This window comes from Ambystoma mexicanum, chromosome 4q (assembly GCF_040938575.1).
Source record: "Ambystoma mexicanum isolate Mex_15411 chromosome 4q, UKY_AmexF1_1, whole genome shotgun sequence".
In the NCBI taxonomy this organism is placed as follows: domain Eukaryota; kingdom Metazoa; phylum Chordata; class Amphibia; order Caudata; family Ambystomatidae; genus Ambystoma; species Ambystoma mexicanum.
The window spans coordinates 1,127,819,531-1,127,837,269 of NC_090928.1; the positions used below are offsets into that span (position 1 = coordinate 1,127,819,531).

Consider the following 17,739-nt stretch of genomic DNA (forward strand, 5'->3'; position numbering starts at 1 on the left):
ATGTACGCCAAGATGCAGTACTTACAGCTACAAAGAAGAATGACGTGACTTACTGGTCAATAACTGTAAATATGCTGAAACGCAAGGTAGAAAGAATACATAGAAGCTTGCTGAAAAGAGGTATATATTCAACGTTTAGGACGACCATTAGAGAAAGATGGATGACAGCTCATATCAATCAACCCAACTACCTCAAAATACGAGCCCAGGATCTTAACGTGGAAAAATGATGAAGAAGCTGTTTCCCTTACGAAATAGATAAGTACATTGGCTCAAAGCCAAGGATGCTATTTTGAGAGATGAAGGAAAAGAACGAGGGGAGTCTAAAGAGCAGACGATCTGCAAGGACATATTTCCCAAAGATTAGGAGGAACAAGAACATTTACTGATGCCAAATATTGGACATTAAAAGGGCATGAAGTTAGAATGGGATAGATTGAGCAAGTCTCTAAAGGCCAAGAGGAGCAACTGCACCAAGTATAATTGAATCAAATGGTGTTAAAAGCACCGTCGATGAGAACAACAATTTCATGGTCTTGTAACACGTGACAAAAAGCTGGCAGACAAGGGCTATTCATTAAGTCTGAAGCTAAGATAGTGATGTGTCTATACTCACTCGAATGTCCAGAGACAGTGCAGACTGGCAAGGTCAACCTTCAAACAAAAGACACTGGCACAAGGCCTTATTGATGGGAGAGGGTAGACTAATTGGGGAAAACAAGGGGAAAGCTGACGTATCTCTAACTACCTGGGTTTGTGTTAGGCAGAAACCTGTGCAGTTCCCCCTGGAACCACTGCAAAAGATTTAGGACTACAGGTGTTTGGCAGTAAACCCACTTGTTAGCAGTCTGTACCACACAGATTCACTTGGTAGCTGTGGCTGAGCAGTCAGACTTCCCTCAAGAAGAGTTAGGCAGTATACAGAGTATTCACAATAGGTCAAGAGAACACAATAGAACAAGTAAACACTGACCAGGGCTTGGTGTAAAAGAGATATCATTATTTATTTAAAACCACATCTAGGCACTAATAGTAAGCAATTCAAAAACACGGTCACTAAAAGATATACACTCCCTTAAAAGAATATTAGACAAGTCTTAAGTAAAGCCCCACTTATTTTCGGACAGCGGTGAGTGCTTAACGTAGATGGCACTCTAATAATTCGTTTTAAAAAGGGAGAGAAAAGCAGAGAATAAATTGAAACAGATCCCAACAGTTTTTCACGAACACAACAAGAGAGGAAGGCAAAGTAACACCGTGAAGTCAGAGTCAGTAGGCCGGATCCGCTTTAAGAGGATCAAAACGAAATGTGTCCAAGGTCACATGGTTGCAGTGCACAAAAGTCTTGTAACGGTTCAAAAAGGAGTTGGACCAAAGAAAGGGACCAGTTAGAGGGTCAAGGCGGCCAGCCCAGTCCAGAAGGTTAAGGGGTTATTATTACCTTGTAGAAATCTTTAGAAAGGGAGGCCTGGCGGACACGGTACCTTAAAGTGGTGAGAATACTGCAGCAGGGGCAGTTGTTCCTGGCAGCAAATGCACGTCGGTGCTTCGTCCGGGGGAAGAGAGGATCTCGTCGGGGAGGAAGACAGGAGTCCGTTGCACTGCCAGGGAAGAAACCAGCCGCAGAGTTTCTCAGGTACAAGGAGCGGTCCGTTGATTCGCGGTCCAGTGGTAAGTGGCTATCCGACTGCCGGGGTGCTTGGCCCGGGCAATTCGACCACAAACCGGTCTGGGGTGCGAAGAGAAGAAGGTAAACTGGTTGTGCCCACCAGTCAGGGGAAGAAGCCTCTCCAACCAGGAGATCTTCTCTGTCGTCGGGAAGTGGTGAGTCAGTTCCGCAGGGCTCCACCGGTGGTGTCATCGTGGTAGGTCGGCTCAGCTTCTCCCTCGTCGGATTCTCAGGTCCTGTGGCGACTTCTGAAGTTCCAGTCCCCGAAGCCCTGCTTTTATGCAGCACACCCCCATTCACTCAGCCTAGCTCTCAATCTAACATGCCATGGGCCAATCACACAAGAGTGCGACTTGAGTTACCAAGGTAACTCAGTCCAGGGTGCCTAAACCCCCTCCCAAACCCCCTGTGGTACCCAGACAGAGTGGCACCACTTTTGGAGGCTTCTGTGGAGAAGCCAACCAAAAAGTGGAACAAAGGGCTCGACTTGAGTTGGAGTCACAGAAGAGAACACAAACGCCATTTTAGAATCGAGTCCTGGCAAAAAAATACCAAGCGGCAAATTAATATTAAATAAATAAACCGGCGGTATGTTCGAGTCTATGAGAATTAAATAATTAAAGTTGGTAGCCTCGAACAATGGGAAAATCCCATAGGGATATATTTGCGGTCGAATATAAAAAGTAGTATCCACTGCCACCAGCCAAAACTCGATCAGGGGGGACGGAGACGTGCCCCCTCGACTAACAGACCCGGGGCAATCGAATTGCCCCGACCAGTACGTCCACAATATGATGGTTTGTACCGGTTTCTGTTAATAATTTGGGACTAGTAAAGCCAATGGTGACTTTACATGCCCTGGGAGACAGTAGTCAGTCCCAGGGTATGGAGTCTATGGTGGGGTGTCACTATGACACCCCTGTGTCACTGCACGGAGGGTGCTGTGTAACACACATAGTAAAAACACATGAGACCCTATGGGGTAAAGGACCCCATAGCCCATAAAACACAAACAGTCAAAGGAACACCATAAATCATGTCCAAGAGTGGGAGAAAAAGAGTCTCACTCTTGGCAGGAGAAAAAAACAAACTCCAGAAATCCAGCAAAGCTGCTGGGGGACTCACTAGGTTAGGAAATTCAGCCTAAAGAGAGAATTCTCCCTAACAGTTTTGTTTCTATGTACGTGCTGCTAGCAAGCCGAATGTCCAAGGTTGGATTTGGGTTGCCAACCAATTAGAATTTCCTGCCATGCACTTTTACATACAATGTTGCAAAGTATTATACCACTGCCACATTTTCTGCTATGACGAGGGCCGAACACCACGTGTAGAGATGTTGCTCAGGGTGTGTCTCACAGATACAAGACCACCACTGAGTGACTAACACGCATATTCTCTCTAAGTAGCTTTGATCCCCTAATCCAATCCCACCCCACCAGAGATTTTGCAGTTTGCCACGTAGGATGATGTCATAGATGACGCAGATAGCATTATATAGGCTAAAAACAAATGAAAGGATATTGTGATCTTGCAGTCGAATTGATGAGTGTTTATTCGCCCTGCTTCACTTCTTGAGATTAAAGCAGTATTTTGCCATCTCTTTTGAGTCTGTGTGGTTATTTGGTCTGAAATATTGTATTGGTAATTCCATCTAGCACAACAGATGCTTCAAGGTGCTAAAGCACACCAACTTTCCCCATATCAGCATCCCTTATATGGAGACTTGTGTAAATGCAGTCTTTCAAAATTACTTGACTGGTACCCAAAACAGCCATAGGTGCACCCTGGATCTTCCAATACTCCTTAGCAGACTCACCAGTGTCTGCTGACTTTCCCGGCCCTTGGCATACTATTGCTGCAATATCTGTGCGGTGGTTAAGCATTCCCTGCTCTGCAGACACTTATCCGGTTTTCCCACCGGCTTCACCTTCACTCGCCGGTGCAATGGATGCTCTGCAGCATGACCGTGTTCCTGACAGCCTTTCCTTTGCTGCCGGCTCTTCAGCGGTCCCCTTTCTGCACCTGCTATGCTGCTCCCGGTTTCTCTCCTCTCCGGTAGGAAGCACCTGCCTCCTTCAGCGTAGCGTGCTCGCGTGTGTCTGCCTTCGGTTCGGCTTCCTGCTGTGCCCGCTTTGCATCTCTTCTCCTTCTGCTCTACTCTCTAGTTTTAAAGGCACACTATTTTTAAAAGCCCCTGCATAGCTGACTGGTATTACAACAACTAGTCCGCACATTCAGATTGATGTGTTTTCAGCTCCATTTATCTCCTTTCTCCTCTTCCTCATCCAAGCACTATAGGTTTTATGGGCTTTGGAATCCATTTGAGAGTCTGTAATGCTATATTGCTTTGGATTTTTATTCCAGTCAAGACTGTCAGGCATAGAAGATGTTAAGTGAACATTATGTGCATACGAAGTGTGAATGGTATCCTGCCTAGGGTCTTTGGCAAGAAGAGGTCTTCGAGTTTTCCTAATGGAAGGATTGATAAACTGACAATATGCCATCAGGAATCTACGGATTCTAGGGTTTTCTTCACATGGAAGAGAAGAATACTGTGTCCCTCCTGATGGCGTCACCACATCTCCCTGACAGTCATCTCCTCCCATGTGATGCTCTCTCCTAACCCCATCTCTAGGATTCATCACAAACCACTGTGAAAGGAGAAAACCTGAGGAGCATATTGAAAGAGAGAATAAGGGCCAAGCCCAAAGTGAAACCAAAGACTGAAATAAAGAAGCCAAGGGAAAAGTTCTAAGTGTTGGATGAGAACCCACGAAGGCAAGGGAAAAGTTCTAAGTGTTGGATGAAGTTACCATATGTAAAGGTCAAGGATAAATACAAATAAAGTAAGGCACGAAGAGAATAAGAAGAAACGAAAGAGTAAGCAAGTGAAGGAGAAAGATGAAAACCTGTAGAACCCAATATCAGAACTGTATGACTTAAAAAAGGCAGTTACCAAGAACAACTTGAGAATGCACTGCTGAGTTGAACTTGTTGAAGAACCATCTTACAGGAGAAGGGAGTAATTCTCTTGATTTTTGTTATTATAATAGCGGTAAGGTTAGAATAGGTTAGATTGGACAGCAGTTGACCGATTCTGATTTGGACTCTCACTGAGGACTGACAAGCACCTTAGTTAGTTCCGTTAGGTAGGGAAAACCCTTAGCATAGGGAGAGATAGGCATGCACTCCTTCAAGTTAATAAAAATCCTCAGTGAGATGGAAAGTCAGAGTCCGTGTCCTCCTTCTGACCTGCCGCAATACTGATTCGTGGGGGTCTATACATAGATTGTACATCCTCAGAAGCTAGGAAATATTTCAAAAGTGCATGTGCTTCAGCAATTATAGATCTAATAGAATAGGTCCTGTGGTGTGTGTACTGGGAGACCTCCTGACTCCTCCCCTGGGCAATGATCAAGCATAGAAGTACTCTAGGAGACAAAGGGATATATCACGGTCTACACACCTCCGAAAATAAGGTAATTGCAGAAATGTTCAGGTTCCATCACCAAGAAGAGTCTTGTTACCGGTGCTGATCCATTCAAGTCAAAGGGGAAAGGGTTATGAAATGTAACCCATTTTTCATTTTTAAGTTGCTCATTGAAAATGACAAATGTACACTATTACATGGTAACGCGATAGAAACACCACTGAAGGGTATCTAGCCAGCATATACATTCATTTGTTTTGCCAGTGATCCACTTGCTGGAATGTTAAGTAGCTTGCCTTACAATTGAGTTTTCTAAAATGCTGTTTGAAATTCTGTTTTGTCCATTGAGCGGCGGTGGGGAATGTTTATTTGCAATGAATAAGACACAGAAAGGTTTAGATAGACTGGGATGTTCTGATGAAATTTGGTTTCCTATAAAAATAACAATTGTATCCCGAGCCCTAATATACAGTTCAAATGTGCATAGGGTGATGTGTGTGATACAAATTACTATATTCCTGTAAATGTAGCATGCAAAATTGAGGTGACTAGTGTAGCATTGGAGTTGGAATTTCATTTGATGCATAATTTGTTTATATTTAAATTGATTTACTTATTTTTACTAATATATAGGACTTTAATGCAACCCTGCATGTGTCGTTTGCCCAAAAGGGGGGGAGGTTGTAGGGAACCAATATTGTTGAATTGGCAGTCCCAGCTTCATAAAATAGACTTAATTCAATAAATCAAAATCGTGCGCCCCTGATTTGGGGTCGCTGGAAAATACCCCTGAACTAGTTGTCGCCTAATAAAACACAACATTCACTCACAATCCATTCAACAAAATAATCCACCCACCGTACATCTATTTATTTATCCAGCATCCATTAATGTATCCATCCACCATCCACCCATTCATCGAACTGCCTGACAGGTTGAACGGGGAAATTAAATGTGTTCAGTCAGTGCTTTTTAGAATAGCACCAGGAGTGGCACAAAACTAGCACTCTACTGCTTCTGGAGATAGTAATCGAGAGCAGGAAGATGGCAAACAAACCCTGCGTGGAGCAGAACATTAACATCTGCTCCACATCTGTGCTGCCATCTCCTTTCTCCTTCAACACAAGTACAGTGCATCTTATCTCTGGCTTGGAGACAAAACAGGGGTGTGAAGTTTACCTCAGTGCCTGCTGAACTCATACTCATCCGTATCAGGTATTCTTCCAGCGTAGACACCAGCTTCTTGTGGTTTGTGATGGGTCGATAGATCCTATTTGCCACGGGTGTGTTCATATCAAGAAAGTCCACGTATATGATGGAGTCTTTTATCAGCTTTTCCTTGGGCCACGACACCTGTTCACAAAACATCCATTATACAGTGCCCTGCCAGGAGCGCAGCCCTACCTAGACTGGGAACACTAAACATGCTGCCTGAAAGCTACAATATGGCAACCAAGGCAGTACAATCATGATCTTATTACCTTATGCCTTTTCATGCTTAAGAGTGGAGATGGTGCAGAAATGAGCATGAGAAAGGGAGTGGGGTCTAGAAAGGGAATTACTGCAACAACACACAAAAAAAGACTCAAAGGTAGTTTCCGATAGAAAACAGAATGTGACATACAAAATAGAAATAATGCAAATATGCCTTTACTGTGAGATTGGGAACCAAGTACAATGTAAGTCATGTGAAATAAAGTTGATGTTTTGTATGATAACTTTGTTTACCCTCTTTAGGAATATCTAGGACTTCATCATGAGTGCAGTGGTAAAGTTTAAAAAGTGATATTTCAAACCACCCAACTATGACTTGGCATCCTAAGTCATAGTTGGGTGGTTTGATGTTTTGTTTGTCAAACCACCCAACTATGACTTAGGATGCCAAGGGATATTTTACACATGGGAAAACAAATATTGCATTCAGTAACTACAATATACACCATGTGGTAAGCTCATGCTATCACACTGGACAGTACAGTGGTATTTGCAATTGCTAACAAGGCCAAGGTTAGCTATGGTTTAGGGGGTGAGTAGACCCAGGAGTTTGAGGTAAATGTTGGTGTAAGGGAAGGCTGTGGCGTGACCCACTTTTCTTCAATGTATATATACAAGAAATGATTGATGCATTGGCACAAGGGTGCCATGACTGTGTAAGGATGGATGCCGTTACTTATCCGGCGCTTTTTTACACGGATTATGACGTCCTTCTGGCTACCACCCCCCAGGGTTTGAGACATGACCTGTCTATATTTGATCGCAAATGTACAGAACTACACTTGTCTTTAAATATTGCTAAATGCAGAATGATGATTTTTAAACCTCCACGTGCGAAACGGAGATTGATAACATCGAATGTTCGTGACTCCACCGTTGAGCAAGTTACTCATTTCGACTATCTGGGAGTTTGTTTTGAGGATTCTGCCAGTTGGGGCCACAGGTGGTCAAAGCAGCCTTATCCTTAAGTATTGTGGTGGTATTTTGTCATTCATTGTTAAACATGCCAGAGGAGCAATCTCGCCTGTGTTGGAATTATTCCACAAACAAGCTATACATGTGTGCACATATGGCTCCGAATTCTGCAGCCACGCCTATACTACTAAACTATCAATTTGCTAAAACACATTTTTTTTTCAAAATTAATTTTATTGAACATTTCTTTCATATGTACATTGTCATGCATCAGCATCACGAAGCTCAATCAGTCAGTACAAGAAAAAATACGAGCATGTTTATCATTCAACTTTTTAACTTGGTATTAACTTCCTTACCCCTTCCCTCCCCCCCATACCTCCACCCACCTCCCTCTGGAGACACGACGGGGATTGGATGATGAAGATCCTCGGGTCAAAGGCGTTTTGGTCCGTGGGGGTTTTCAGCGATTTAGCTGGGTTCCAGTCATTTGTAGGCCCTCAAGTAACGGTGCCCGTTCCATTTCCCTGATCGGGGATAGTCCATGGGTGGCCCCGTGACGCTCTCCATGTCGAAGAGTCCTCTGGCCTTTCGGGCCCAGGTTTTTTCTGAAGGGAGGGTTGTGGCTTTCCAGCCGATTGTGATGCAAACCCTTTCTGCTAGTAAGAGGAAGGGGGTCATGTGCAGGCCTTTTACCTGGTGCCCCTTGTGGTTCTCGAGTCCAAACAACACAAGTCTTGGGTCCATGTCCCTGGTGATCCCTTCTATGCTCCTTATCCATGCCAGCACTTCCCTCCAGAAGTTTTGTGATTTGGGGCATGCCCACCACATGTGCCAGTAGTCAGTGGGGGATCCACAATTCCTCCAGCATAGTGGGCTAGTCTGGTTGAACATTTTGGAGAGCCTCAGGGGGTGGTATTGCCACCTGTGCAGTAGTTTCAAACCATGCAATTTGTAATGCGCCGAAATTGACGTTTGTTGGGCTGTTTCGCACATCTTGGACCACAGCTGGTCCGACATTAATGGGCCTAAGTGGTTCTCACTGAGTATCCGTTCAAAGTTGGTTAGGTTTCTTTGGAGTTCTTCTTTCCACGTTGGTGTTGAGAGCATCCCTTTTAACTGCAGGTACTTGGACATTTGGAGAGATCCCTGTTGTAGCCCTGTCTCTAGGTCCTGTATCGCTATGCACCCATCTCGTTTAAGGAATTGTCCAACTTTTTCTAGGCCCGCCTCGTACCATCCCTGATAGCGATTAGGGTCTTGAATGTTGTGTCTGATGGGTGGGGCCAGATACAGCTCATGGGGGAGGGCCATGTAGTGAGACCTTTCATTTCCAGTCAGGTGTGTGTATTTGTTGTCAAATGCCTAACTCTGCCTGACCCTTGTGTTACGATATGTCCGGTAAATTGCTCTGGTGTTAGGGTCTCATTACGACCCAGGCGGTAAGTTACCGCCTGGGCCGTGACTTTACCACCATGGCGTAAACTAAGTTTACGCCATGGTGGTTGGCGGACTTACCGCCCCATTCCGACCTAGGCGGGGCGGTAAGTCCCCAATTCCCATTTACCCTTCCCCATTCCCATTTTTGCCCCATAGGGCATAATGGGAGTGGGGAAGGCGTTAATTACGCCACCGTAAATTACGGTGGCGTAATTAACTCCATGGTCCCTTAGCGCCATGGATTTTAACACCTGCTAAAAGCAGGTGTTAGAAGCACCATGGCGCTAGGGGACCTCGTAATCAGGCGGTAAGGGTCGGCGCTGTTAAGGCTGCCGTAAACCCCTTACCGCCTGAGTTGTAATGAGGCTGTTAGTCTGTTGTCTTTCGCGGTGTAAGAAAGTGTTTGTGTCGGAAAAGGGGATGTGGGTAGAACTTCTAAATATACTACCAGGTAGAATGGGGAAAAGGTGTCATAAGGAAGGAGAAACCGCGTCTCACCCTTCGGTGTCCCACTTCTACTCCCCGAAGACCCCGCATCCAGGTGATCCTCCCCCAATGGTCCACCCCCAGGAACTGGATCCAATAGTGATGGCTGTGTCCTGGCCACCTGGATGACAGATCTATGGGGACTAGAGGGTGAGACACCTTCAGGTTTCTCAAACTTGGCAGACTATGGACAGGGACAATCTAGTTTACAGTTTACCTTAGTTAATGGCGGGGGTGAGCAAGTGTATTTATATTTTTGATAAAGAGACAGCAGTAATCTCATTGGCCATAGGAGACATAAAAAGTTTGCTGGCAATATTAGTTGTGGAGAGAAGTGACACAATATGGCAACAGGCCGGATACTCCAGGGTAAAATTAAGCTCTAATATACACGATGGAGCACCTTTTAACAACTATCGAGCACATGTTCGGAAGGCTCTAAGGGAGCTGTATCCAGACACATAAGACATGGGTTCTATCTTGGCATGCGAAATGAAGCCTGATGAGGATCCCGCGGAATACACAAGATCCATACAGGAAATGTGGATGCAGGAAAATAAACAGTCATGGGATGAAAAAATACCTTTGCTCTACCACATCTTAGTGAGTGGACTCCCCACGGATGTGCAGGTCTCTTTAGAAAAAATTGTGGGAATAGAGGCAAAGGGGTGGCTTGAGAAACAGGTGACAATTGTACACTATTGCAAAAGAAAGCAGGAGAAGGATAAGGAGACAGTTGATAATGCTACCAAGGCCGAAAACGAATTAGTTCGAAAAAAAATGTGAAAATGCATATGGAGGGAGCAGTACTCACAGGGCCAGCTGTCGTTCCACAGGCACGGAAAGGAGGGCTTCCAGTGGCTGCAGTAATGCCACCGGGAGGTTACACTCAGGTGCCACCCAACCAGCAGTGGGGAACAGTCCTGATGCAGCAGCAACCGGCATTCATAAACGTGCAGCAGCAGCAATCAGGTGTCATGCAGGCAGGCAGAGGAAGCGCATGCATGGGAGAGTATCAGGCTGGGAGAGAATACTATGCAAGTGGTAGGGCAACAGGATACAGGGGAATGACTCCACGTTTCGGAGTACAGTGCTTCCCATGTGGGAATTTTGGACATGTCTTATAACATGCCCACTTGTTGCACAGGCAGGGCACCCACAGCAGACATACATGCAGCAGACTCCTCAACAGGTGCAGGTCATACCACAACAACAACAGACATTCATGTAGAAGACTCCACAGCATGTGCAGGTAATGCTGCAGCAACAGCAATTACAGATCTAGCACACACAGACACAGGGTATTACGGCCCAGGGGCAAGTGCAGGTACAAAGTGGGGAAATAACAGGAACTCAAGGTACAGTGAGCATACTTCAGCCACCAGCACAGACACAGATACCAGAAGGGGTAACATTACTGGGACAGAATACCATACCTCCATAGACAGGAGTGACAATGGTGGGCAGTAACCCATTTGCGTCATCCACAAACACTTTTTCCCAATAGGGGTGCCCATGGGGAGTACAAGTGTGGCCTGTTCTAGCGGTAACTGAAGACCCTGAGGAGGAACCAGAGGTAGCAGTTCAGATAGGACAGAGGCTTTCTCCTTTCTTATAAATACTGGAGCAACCAGATTGTGCATAAAGGAAGAAGGATTTCCATTATCTAACAAACGTTTGTACACACAAGGCTTTTCGGGGACAATTTTGAAAGTTCCTCTGACAAAATATTTACCCTTGACAATAGGGACGCAGCATATTGTAGGCACCTCTGCTGTATTCAAAAGACACTCCCATCAATATTCTAGGGAGGGACCTACTCTGCAAATTGAACGCCAAAATTTCATTCTCAGAGGAAGGGATGGTGTGCTCCACACCGGGAATGTACCCAGCTCAGTGGCAGTATTGATTCAGGCATACCACAGCACAATGAGAGGGATACCTACACACCAAGAGATGTCACTGTAGTTGACTTAAAGAACCCCTTTTTCTCCATTGAACTACACCCAGACTCCAGGTATCCCACCACCTTTACGTATCACGGGACCCAGTTCGAACATACTAGAATGCCTCAGGGGTACAACAAAGGGCCTGGCATCTTCAGAGTAATACAAATAGACTTCAGCAATTTGCAGGTTGCTAGCACAGTAATACAATACGTTGATGATTTGTTAGTGTGCAGCACGACAGAAGAAGAGTGTAGAAAGGACTCAGTGACACTACTGACATTGCTAGCAGACAAAGGACACAAGGTGGACAGGAAGAAATTACAATACTGTCATAAAGACGTGGTGTACTTGGGTCGGATTGTGTCAGCAGGCTGGAGAAAAATAACACTGTAGCGGCCATACACTAAACTCCACGACCAAAGAGTGAAAGAGTGGCAGCAATTTTTGGGCTTGTGCAACTATTGCAGAGCATGGGTTTTTGATTATTCAACATACACCAGCCCATTGTTGCAATTACTAAAGGAAGCACAGAAAAACAAAACACACATACAATGGACAGCTGAAATGGGCGAGAATTTTGATGAGCTAAAAAATAAGTTATGATATGATAATACCCAGAGGTTTCTAAGCGCGGACCCGGAGATCGTACTTTTAGTGCTCCGTGTCGTCTTGCTTCCAAGGCGAGCACGTTGCCTCTGAGCTATCCTCCCGAGACACATGCACTAGTGTTAGCAACTCCCAATTAAAAATAAACATTTCACCTGTTCTCGCATTCAGATGGAAAAGCAATGACAGCAGTACTGACGCAGAAGAAGGGACAAGGACACAAACTACTTGCATACTACAGTGGGTCACTAGATGCAGTAATGCAGGTTAATTTCCCATGTGAAAAGGCACTTGCTGCTGCTGCATTTGCTATTGAGAAGGATTCCATGATAACTATGGGGTGCCCAGTAGTTTTGTGTGTGGAGCATGCATTATTTGCCATAGTGGAGAAAACAAAATCAACACTGGCAACACAGAGGTCTTCACAGTACAAGGTTACTAACCAACCCAGCAATAGAAGAGATGAGCTGCAGGACAATCAACCCAGCAGAGTTGCTTGCTGAACAAGTAGAAGGGGATTATGTGCATGGCTGTGTAGCATGCATCAACAGGAGCAAAAGTTACCCCGTAGTTAAGGAAGAAGTGATCGGAGGGGGGGACATGATTTTCATTGATGGAAGTTCCAGCATTGACCATGGGTCAAAGGCATTTAGGTTGCGCAGTGGTGGGTCACAGCCAAGGAGTACACAAAGGGGAGGAATGTATAGTGTACTCACAGACATGACTACCAAATCATTACTCTGCACAAGCAGCTGAATTAGTGGCTCTGATTGAAGCACTAAATATGTCTAAGGGCCAAGCAGTGAACATCTTCTTTGACTCAGCTTACGTCACCTCTACAGTGCACTCAGGATTAGCAAGATGGGAACGGAGAAGGTTTAAAAGAAGTAATTGGTACTCCCCGTTCAACATGCAGCATTATTGATTTGATTGAACTATGGAAAATGTTACCACTTCCAGTAGAGTTAGCATGAATAAAATGCAAAATCCATACAGGAGGGCAAGATTTTATATCATTAGGAAACGAAAGAGCAGACAGAGCAGCAAAAGAAACAGCATATATGCCAGAGGAATCACATATACTGTTCCCTGGCAAAGAAGAAAGGATACCTCTAATAGCAGTGCTAAAAGTGAGCAAAGAGAAAGATGCATTTCCAGAAAGTTGCAATGCAATTCTAATCCTGCAGATAATTGAGTTGCAGGGAGAAGCATCAGATGGTGAAAAAGGGAAAGAGAGGATGTTCTCTGTCTCCAACTGATTTGGTTTGGTGTCATGATGGCACAGGAAAGGTTATCATGCTGAAAAAAGTATTGCAATTGGCATTGGAACAGCTTCACTAGAACAGCTTCACTATCCATCCCACGTGTCGAAAGAGCATGTGGCTGCAGGGATAAGTGAAGACTGGTTTGTGCCAAATCTGTTTCCATATGTTACTGAGTACGTCAACAATTGTATGAAGTGCCAAAAGTTTCTGGCGGGTCACACATTGAGAGTTATACATGGAACATTGCCGCGACCGGAAGGCCCCTTCCAGCACTTGCATATCCATTACATAGATATGCAAGAGAGATGGACTTCTTACAAGTGCATGCTTGTAGTTGTGTGTCCAGTCTCACTTTGGTTTGAGGAAGGTCCCTGTGCACACAATGATGCCCACTATGCAACCAAATTCCTGCCAAGGAAGAGTTGGAGGATTCCAGATGAAATTCGTTCTGACAATGGGCAGCACTTTGCCAATGATTTAAAAAAAGAAATCACAACACTCATGGGGATACAGCATAAACTATGCGCAGTGTACCATCCACAAGCCAATGGTTTGGTAGAAAAAATGAATGTACTGCTGAAAATTACAATTGGCTAAGCTTTTGCAAATGCTTGAAAAATCATGGGTGCACTGCTTGCCACTTGCTTTGTTTGCGCTAAGAAACACGCCTGGAGGAGATCACCATCTGACTCTTCATGACATTGTTATAGGGCGGAGAATACATGCGCCAATTCCAACGTTGCGTACAATCGCTGATGCTCGCTCTACTTCAGCTATTCTGGGGGGGATTTGATTTGTACCTCAAAGAACTTACCAAGTCCCTTAAATATATATCCTTGCAGAGGAGGCCTAAATATCAATCTGGACAATCAGGGGATCCAAACAGACATTTCCCAGAGCCCAAAGTAATAGATGGAGAACCAGAATATGAAGTCAAATCCATCCTGGACTCCAAGGTGGTTCGATCAAAATTGTATTACCTAATTGACTGGAAAGGTTACGGACCTCAAGACCGAACGTAGGAACCCAGCGAACACGTCCATGCTCCGTGTTTAATCAGACAGTTCCATCGCAATAATCCCACCAAACCAGGATGGGGAGGAGAACCACCCTTGAGAGGGGCCTTGAGGGGGAGTGTTGTCATGGTCATGAAGTCAGGGGCACAGGCATGCAGGGGTCACATGCACAGGAGACCTGGGTGGACACTATCCTGGCACCTTTGGCACCAGGCTCATGACCAAAAGTAAACAAGAAGATCAATTTAACACCAAAAAGCTTTTATTATGGACATAGCACTTCAGATGCATTAACCTTGAACATTCCATCCATTAAGCAGGATGCATTAACCTTGAACATTCCATCCATTAAGCAGCCTCAAGTGTATTCTTGGGTGTGGCTGCTAATGGATTGCCTTTGCACGTGCTCACTCTGGCACGTGTGGCAGGGTGTGGCTGGTAAGCCCTAATGGGCATGCCCACGATCTCAGCTATATAAGCTGCCATTATCCTCAAGACAGACGCTTTGCGAAATTCTGCACTTGCAAGCAGCCTAACGCTCACCGTCACCTGAGGTCAGACTTACCCTTGAAGATCCTGCTTCCTGCCAGCATACTTACCAACTGGGGGAAGCTGTTCTTACCTGTACATCTCTTCGGCGAACCAAGTATTCATCTTCACACTTTCTGGAATGCCGAAATCTTCATCTTGGTACCGCAGCACGACACGCTCCATCGTAGACAGCAGCGGCTGCAAGGAAAAACAGAAGACAAGGTTAGACATCGAAAAAACAGTCAGTTTAAGGATGCGCTTCGCCATACTTTGCGCTTTCCTTAAACCATCACTTACCTGCTGTCGAACATTGCGGTAGCATCCATCTTTCATCTGGCCGCGTCTCGCGTCTCACAGCTGCATTGAGGCCACATTTCCATCTAAGGGAAGAAAACAGAAGAGAGACATTATTGTGGGCATAAATAGGAGCAACATAAAAAGACATTAAACAGAACGAACAGCATCACAAGAGATCAAGAAAGACTTACCAATCATAAGGAGAAGCATAGTCGCAGCTGGACTGGACTAATCCTTATCAGGGATCAGTGAAGGAACTAGATCCCATTCAACGCGCCCCTGCCAGAAGTAGCAGGGCGGAGAGCTTATCTTCCATAATTCACTGGTGAGCTTTATGGGCCGGTGTATGTGCACAGAAACTGCACTTTGGGGTGAAGGGTTTGAGGGGTACAACAATCGCAGATTTGCGCACTCACACACTCTTATCTCCACGCAGGAGCAGTATCACCACGTACCACCTCACACAGCTTTTTTACTGAGGGAGAGGCATGAAGGAGGGGGTGATTCAAGTTTAGGGAGGGCTGCAACCATGCCCCAACACCTCTGCAGAGACCAGGTGAGCGTAAAAAGACTATAGAAAGGATCCAAGGACTCTTGAAACAATAGTTCCAGCTGTTATTGGAGAGAGCGGGCCAGCCACTACAGGCGGGCTGTGTTCCTTGACCATTACGTCATTGTTTTTTGGCATCTGAGGTGGTGTGGAAGAGTGGGAGCAGAAAAAAACATGCGATGTTCTCTGCATAGTCCCAAAACCCCTTGAAGCCGCTGAAAGCATGGGGTTTCAAGTCGGTCCTGCCCTGGGACTGAGGTAAGGACTTCTGCATTAGAGGTAATTCTTTGGATTTATCGCTGGATTACTACCAAACTTGTGATGAGGTCCCATGTCAGCTTTGTGTCAATGCAGTTTCATAACTACAATATGAACCTATTTTCTAAGTCAGGATGGCTAAGGACTAAGCGGTCTGTTTGGAGGTCTTCTTTTTCATCAGCTCATCATCCATGGATGAATGAAAAATATTCAACCCCTCAAAAGGAAGATCCAGGATCCTCACCTGCACATCAGAGGAGAATTTAGTGGTATGCATCCAAGCAGTCTGCCTCATCTCGACCCCCAGGCACAGCCCTCTACTGGCTGTGTCGATGTGGGAGATCAAAGACTCCATGTGGTCCTGCACAACTGGACAGGCCACTGCCAGGCCTGCTTTGAAGGAGGCCTGTCTCTCCAGAGGGAAGTTGGGCAGGTACTCCCCAATCTCTCTCCACAGCTTTTGGTTTGCCGTGGCTCGGAGGGTGAGGCATGCCACAAATGTAGCCCGCAGTTGAGGCAGCAAAGCTTGCCAAAAGACACAAGGTCTTTGTCCTCTTTGGAAAGACAACTGGAGGCAGCCCCTGCTGAGGAAGACGAAGACGATGACTTGGAATATAAGGAAGCCGCTGCAACCACTGAAGAGTGCGGCTGAGAGTGGGATGCCAGGAGGACTGTTTCCCATCCAAAAGCCTGAACCGGCTGTCCAACTTTTGGTTCATCTGGGCGTTGGCCCTGGTCTTCTCCCAGGGGAATGCCCGAATGGCTCGTGGCATGCCGGGCCAGCACCTCCGCCAATAAGTCTGCAAGGCCCTGAAGACGGTCATGAAATGCCTTCACTGACACCAAAGGCTCTTCGTCTTGGGCGTCTTTGTCATCACCCCATCCTTTTTTCCAGATAGAGGGGAGTCTGAATCCTGGCGTACAGGGGCCACAGGGTTCCCTCCATAACCCACACTTGAAGGTGGTTGGGTATAAACAGCCAACTGCAGGGAAGGCGTTGGTGGTACAGGAGGAGGAGGGCTCTGAAGTACAGACAAGGCATGGACCGGAGGAGGAACAGGCTGTGGCACCAACACCGTTGGAGGAACCGGAGGCGGGCCCAGAGGCGGAAGCCTAGGAGGCATGACTTGTGGCATCACTTCCCTGATGATGCCCTTGAGGAGCCCTGTCATCTTTGGGGAGCGCATGAGGAGGAGGAAGCACTCGAAAAAGCAATCCTTGCACGCTGCCTGATCGTGAGGGGCCTGGCCCTCAGCTGGGCTGGGCCTCCTTTCCTGATCGAAGTGTCCAGGTGCCTGGGGCGTGTAGCCATAAGATTGAGAGGGGTAGATGTAGCCAGTGGAAACCAGGCAGTGGAGACAGTAGACAAAGGTTGGAGCATAGAAGGTGAGACACAGAACCAACACACATTCTGAAACAGGCAGAAAGAGTTAATCAGGAGAACAGAGAGATGGATCAGAGATGGGTAAAGGTTAAGTCATAAGAGAGCTTACTGTGAGCGTCAGTGCCAAGAGAGTAGCAATGCATTGGTCTCTGTGTCTCTGCAGTATTTCTGCAGTTCCTTGTTCGGGTTCTGGCATATGGATATGCCAGCCCTAGCACGCAGCACTGGAAAAACTAGACTGTTACACAGAAGGCCAGAAGACTTGTCAGGAACACCCATCATGGGAGATAGAAAACCACAAGGTAAACGCTTCCACCGGTGCCACACAGACCATGGTCCATGACGGTGCATTAGAGGTAATTCTTTGGATTTATCGCTGGATTACTACCAAACTTGTGATGAGGTCCCATGTCAGCTTTGTGTCAATGCAGTTTCATAACTACAATATG

The 17,739-nt window shown here is 45.9% G+C and overlaps 1 protein-coding gene across 1 annotated transcript in view; it reads right to left on the reverse strand.

The window, feature by feature from the left end:
- DNAH14 (dynein axonemal heavy chain 14) overlaps window positions 1–17,739 on the reverse strand; it is a 2,000,441-nt gene that overhangs the window by 833,480 nt on the left and 1,149,222 nt on the right. The window contains exon 53 of the mRNA XM_069608705.1: window positions 6,279–6,452. Coding sequence (XP_069464806.1) covers window positions 6,279–6,452 — 174 coding nt within the window. The remainder of the gene's footprint in view (window positions 1–6,278; window positions 6,453–17,739) is intronic.